Source organism: Nelusetta ayraudi, unplaced genomic scaffold (assembly GCF_046127955.1).
Source record: "Nelusetta ayraudi isolate G7.1 ecotype Tasmania unplaced genomic scaffold, CSIRO-AGI_Nayr_v1 ptg000098l, whole genome shotgun sequence".
In the NCBI taxonomy this organism is placed as follows: domain Eukaryota; kingdom Metazoa; phylum Chordata; class Actinopteri; order Tetraodontiformes; family Monacanthidae; genus Nelusetta; species Nelusetta ayraudi.
Genome location: NW_027466148.1, coordinates 750001 through 755000, shown reverse-complemented (window position 1 = coordinate 755000; position 5000 = coordinate 750001). Strand labels below are relative to the sequence as shown.

Here is a 5000-nt window from a genome sequence, read left to right as displayed (position 1 = left end):
GTGTGAAAAAAAAGTAACATTTTGGCAGATTTCATTAAAACTCTTTGAACAAGAACAATTTGTTTTTTGTCGTTTCATGGTGCTACTTTGTTTCCTCTCCAGGATGTTATTTGTCTTTCCCAGCCAACAAATTGGTATCGGGAGAACACTGCAAGATTGTGCAAGATGAAAGCTCAGGGCAGGTGTGGCTGGAAGACATGAGGTACCGTAACCTGAAAATCCATCAGTCAGAGGCAGCAATAACAACAGCAGCACACCACTGGAATATCATTTCCCCATTTGATTCTTGTAAAAAAAAACAACTGGTGTGATGACAACGCAAACCTTGCATTGTGCAAGGACTCATTCGTGTGTGTGTGTGTGTGTGTGTGTGTGTGTGTGTGTGTGTGTGTGTGTGTGTGTGTGTGTGTGTGTGTGTGTGTGTGTGTGTGTGTGTGTAGCACGAACGGCACGGTGATCAACATGTCCAAGCTGGTCAAGAAGCAAACTCACATGCTGCAAACCGGTGACGTTATCTACTTTGTGTACAGGAAAAGTGAACCAGAGCAAAGTAAGTTGTCGTATTTTTGTGTATTTCTCCCAAAGGCCCAGTGTGCATGGTTTACTTGAGTGCCATCTGGTGGTTACGAAACCACAGTAAAAACAAATAAAACCCCATATTTTCACTTTTGCTGTGAAGCGAGTGCAATCTGCCCTGCAGACGTCACTGTCACTCTGCTACTCTTGAATTTAAATGTATGTCATTTGTAGATGAAAGCAAAACTGTCATGATTAAAAACGTAAATGTGTATTATTCTGTTATTTTGAAATGGTAGGTCATCTCTAAACGTCACACACTGGGCCTTTGAGACTGTGTTTATATTTGTATGAATGAAAAAGAAAAGCAGCCTGACACGACATCAACCTCCCGTCGCCCCCATAGACATCGCCTACGTTTACCACTCAATCAGAACAGATCCAGCTCTTCCAGAACCCGTCTCTGGTGAGTACACCTGCTGTTGCTTTCACTTTCAAGTTGATTTTCACGACTTGAGCTTGACAACGTTGGCCTGCTGTTCAGACGCAGAGCGGCTGGCGTGCAGCCCTGCCGCTGAGCCGCCTTCAGAGATGCTGCTGTCTGTGGAGCCGCTGATGCTCCGCAAAGCACCTTGTGAGCCGAGCAGGGAGGAGCCTCAGCCCTCCACTTCCTCCTCCCTCTTCTGCATCGGAGAAGGTCCCTCGGCTCCCACGGCCCGAGCTGCCGCCGCCGGTAGGTTCCCCCCTGCTAGCAGGTAGCCAGCTGGTCAGGAGAGACAGAAGGATTCACCTGCTTTTCTGCTTTCAATGTAAAGTTGCCCCCGCTGAGGAGGAGGACATCGAGCTCAGAGGGCCGGAGAGCAAGAAGAGAAAAACTGACCGTAAGTTTTTTCCAGTTGTTGTTGTTGGATTTTGTTTATTTTTTTTAAACTATTACGTTCAACTTCCCAAATTATGTAAAATAACCTTCCCAAATGTTTTGTCAAAGTAGCCGGAAACCCTTGATGAACTCCTCAGACGTAGGTTGGATCTGTCAGTTGCTTTCTCAGCATGTCAGGATGTCACTGCTAAAACAAAACAGTTGGTGCCAACACACCCAGCTGGACGTTGGCTTCACCCCCTCTGAGACTTTCTTGTTTTAAGGGCCCTCTAAACGTGTCAAGTCCACGAAAGCAGTAAAAAAAAATTTTTTTTTTTTGTTTCCCTGAACTCTTAGGGAGTTCTTTGAGGAATGTCCAGGATGAAAAATGAAATGAAATGGAATAAATCTGAGCTGTCCCAGGAGGGGGAAGGGGGGGTGGGGTCTTCAGCCCGCCACAGAATAAGAAGAAACGCTGTCATGCAAAGATTCCATCCAGCATTCCTAAAAACTACAGGGAAACCGGCTGGGATGAGATGGAGTGAAGAAGATGAAATATGGTTAAAGAGTGGGGGGTGGGGGCAATGAAACAAACTAGAGGTGAATAAAGTAGCAACAATGACAGTGATGTCGCTGAAGGGAATGTCATCAATTTTCTTAAGATGCTGCTTCTGCATTTGTTTGTGTCCACCGCGTCCGCAGACAAAGGTTATGGCGAGGCCGACTTGCCGCACACCTCCAGAACAGAAGTACACAGTCTGCCTGCGAGAGACGTGGCGGCGCCCCCTGTGGAGGCCAAACCCACTGCGGGAGGCGCCAAGACGGACAAGATGGAGGAGAGTCTGACCTGCGTGATTTGCCAGGACCTGCTGCACGACTGCGTCAGGTGAGGCGCGGCGCTTCCCGTCTTGCTCTTGTCTTCTTTGTTTCCCTTGGCGCTGCTCTCCCAACAGCCGCGTGTCTCTGTTCAGTTTGCAGCCGTGCATGCACGCCTTCTGCGCCGCCTGCTACTCGGGCTGGATGGAGCGCTCGTCCCTCTGCCCCACCTGCCGCTGCCCCGTGGAGAGGATTCGAAAGAACCACATCCTCAACAACCTGGTGGAAGCCTACCTCATCCAGCACCCAGGTCTGCTCCCAGTACGCAGCCACTAGAACCCTGACCTTGACCCTGACCCTGACCCTGACCCCTGGTGTGTCTGCACCTCAGAGAAGTGTCGCAGCCAGGAGGACCTGAAGAGCATGGACGGCCGCAACAAGATCACGCAGGACATGCTGCAGCCGAGGGTGGAGCGCTCCTTCTCCGACGAGGAGGGCAGCTCCGACTACCTCTTCGAGCTGTCGGACAACGACAGCGACTCGTCCGACGTCAGGTGGGACGGCAAAATCAACTCTCTAAAGTGTTGTTTTCATGTTTTTATTTATATGTCTTTCTACTACTTTTACTGATTCGAAATGAATTCAACTAAACTAGTTCAGACGTCACTATAGCATAAATTCAACAGATAAGGATTGATTGATTGATTGATTGATTGATTGAAACGATTATTTCCAATATAAGGCATTTAAAAAAAAAAAAACAGCATAGAATTAAATTCAGACAGAAACTTTTATTCCCAAAGGAATGAGAAGCTTAGTTTATTTCTCCCACCCCTACTCCATCCATTGTTTATTCATGTTACACACATACATATACACATACATAATAACAAGACAGACGTGCCAACTCACACACACACACACACCCCCTACATACAATTCCAGCTTAACATATACATCCATAATTCTACATAAAAAAAAAAAAAATGAAAATAAATAAACTTCATAAAAAAGGTCAAGAGGTCGAGCAAATACACAGCGTCCAGACGAGTTGTGTCCTGACGTGTTGCTTGGTTTCTCCTGCTTTGGTGCTCCTGCAGCCAGCCTGTGGTGATGTGCCGGCAGTGCCCCGGCTTCAGGAGGGAGGTCGGCCAGCTGCTTTTCGCCGCAACTTCCAACTTCTGGCCTGGTCTGCAGCCTCCGCCCCCTCCCCCCCCCCCACCACCACCACCAGCCAAACCAGCGGCAGCTGAGGAGGCGGAGGAGGGCTCGTCGTCTCCAGCCGCCGTGGATCAGCCGTCCACCTCCTCCTCCGAGAGCCCCTCAGGTGAGGACCGGGACGCTCCCACCTTCCTTCCCTCCGGAGCGCCGCAGTTCTCCAGGTTTACCAACGTTCACGTTTGTCTTTTTCCTTGTGGTGGGCAGCTCCTCAGGAGTACCGCTGCCCCCCGCAGGGCTACCATCTCATCTGCACCTGCTGCCTCCAGCCGATGCCTGACAGACGGGCTGAGCTCCACACTCAGCCGGTTAATCCTCAGCAATGTGAGTTCTTCTCCCAGTCACGCACAACGGCTGCTGCCTTTTTTGTGTTTTTTTTTTTTGTTTTGTTTTTTTAAACCCCGTGTTGGGTTTGGTGTGTAGACATGCAATATTATATTTTTTTTGCGATATGCTGCAGAAAGGAGGCGCTATGTGTCTCCGTTCTGCTCGTGTTGGGAGACTTTTGCAGTCCGATTTGTCTTGAAGCAGCGACTTCAAGGTCTGGCGTCTTTTCTTTTTTTTTTTTTACAAAACCTCCCCCGCAGGCAGCCGGAGGAACTGCGTCCGCGTCCTTCCTGCGTCGAACCGGATCCAACGGGTTTGCACGCTGCCGTAACTTGTGCGATGTTGTTGTGCTGCTGTCGTTTGATCAACAGCGGTCCTCAGTCTCTCTGCCACCGCAGGCCTTCAAGGTGCGGAGGAGGAAATCGGGTGAAATAAAATGATACGACCGCTCGTAAAACAAACACGCGGCGACGCATCAACAATACAATTCGCCATAAACGCTGAGTCAGTCTTGGGGGAGGGGGGGCGCAGGCGGGCGCGAGTCTTCTTTATGTCCTGCCGGTTCCGTATTTCTGCTTCGCAACGACAGGAAGTTGGACATGCAGGCGGGATGTTCGGCCTCAGCTTTGGCTCCAGTTTGCTTGTGGGTTTAATTTCCTGGCGTGTCATGTGACCGGGGACAAGCGTCTTGACTTGTCGGCAGGCACAGATGGAGGAAGCTGGCAGAGAATCTGCTCGTTTTTTTTCTAAATTGATCATTAATAAAATACCAGCAGTTCAGGATTTTTTTTTTCTCTCTCTGCTTTTGGCTGAAAACGTTGCGTTAGCGTCGCTGCCTCCAGACCAATCGGAACGCCGGGCTGTTGTCTTTGTCTCCAACCTCCCACAGACGAGACGATTGGCCGGAAAGGCCTGAAGAAAAATGGTGGTGGTTTTTATTTTCACGTAGTATATATTTCTGTTGCTCAGGCTGATTGTGTGCACGCCACATGTGCACGATGATGTGCTGTGTGTTGGCAGGTGTGCTGTGCCAGCGACCCTTCTGTCACATGTACTGGGGCTGCCAGCGGATTGGCTGTCAAGGCTGTCTGGCTCCGTTCAGCGGTACGTATCTCTTCCACAGCAGCCGCCCCCGGGAGGCTCCGCTGCCACGTCCACTGCTCACTAGCGCCATCCTCAGGGACATGCTTGTCACATTTTTTTTTTTTTTTTTCCCCCCACAACTGCTGTCCAAAGGCAATTAACTAATTTAATGATGCCATCT

At 49.6% G+C, this 5000-nt stretch overlaps 1 protein-coding gene across 1 annotated transcript in view; it reads left to right on the top strand.

The window, feature by feature from the left end:
* chfr (checkpoint with forkhead and ring finger domains, E3 ubiquitin protein ligase) overlaps window positions 1-5000 on the top strand; it is a 9065-nt gene that overhangs the window by 1484 nt on the left and 2581 nt on the right. Inside the window, exons 3-13 of the mRNA XM_076048291.1 lie at window positions 103-202; window positions 441-550; window positions 923-982; window positions 1061-1249; window positions 1332-1397; window positions 2078-2261; window positions 2347-2501; window positions 2583-2745; window positions 3292-3518; window positions 3617-3733; window positions 4757-4840. Of these exons, the coding sequence (XP_075904406.1) occupies window positions 103-202; window positions 441-550; window positions 923-982; window positions 1061-1249; window positions 1332-1397; window positions 2078-2261; window positions 2347-2501; window positions 2583-2745; window positions 3292-3518; window positions 3617-3733; window positions 4757-4840 (1455 nt within the window). The remainder of the gene's footprint in view (window positions 1-102; window positions 203-440; window positions 551-922; window positions 983-1060; window positions 1250-1331; window positions 1398-2077; window positions 2262-2346; window positions 2502-2582; window positions 2746-3291; window positions 3519-3616; window positions 3734-4756; window positions 4841-5000) is intronic.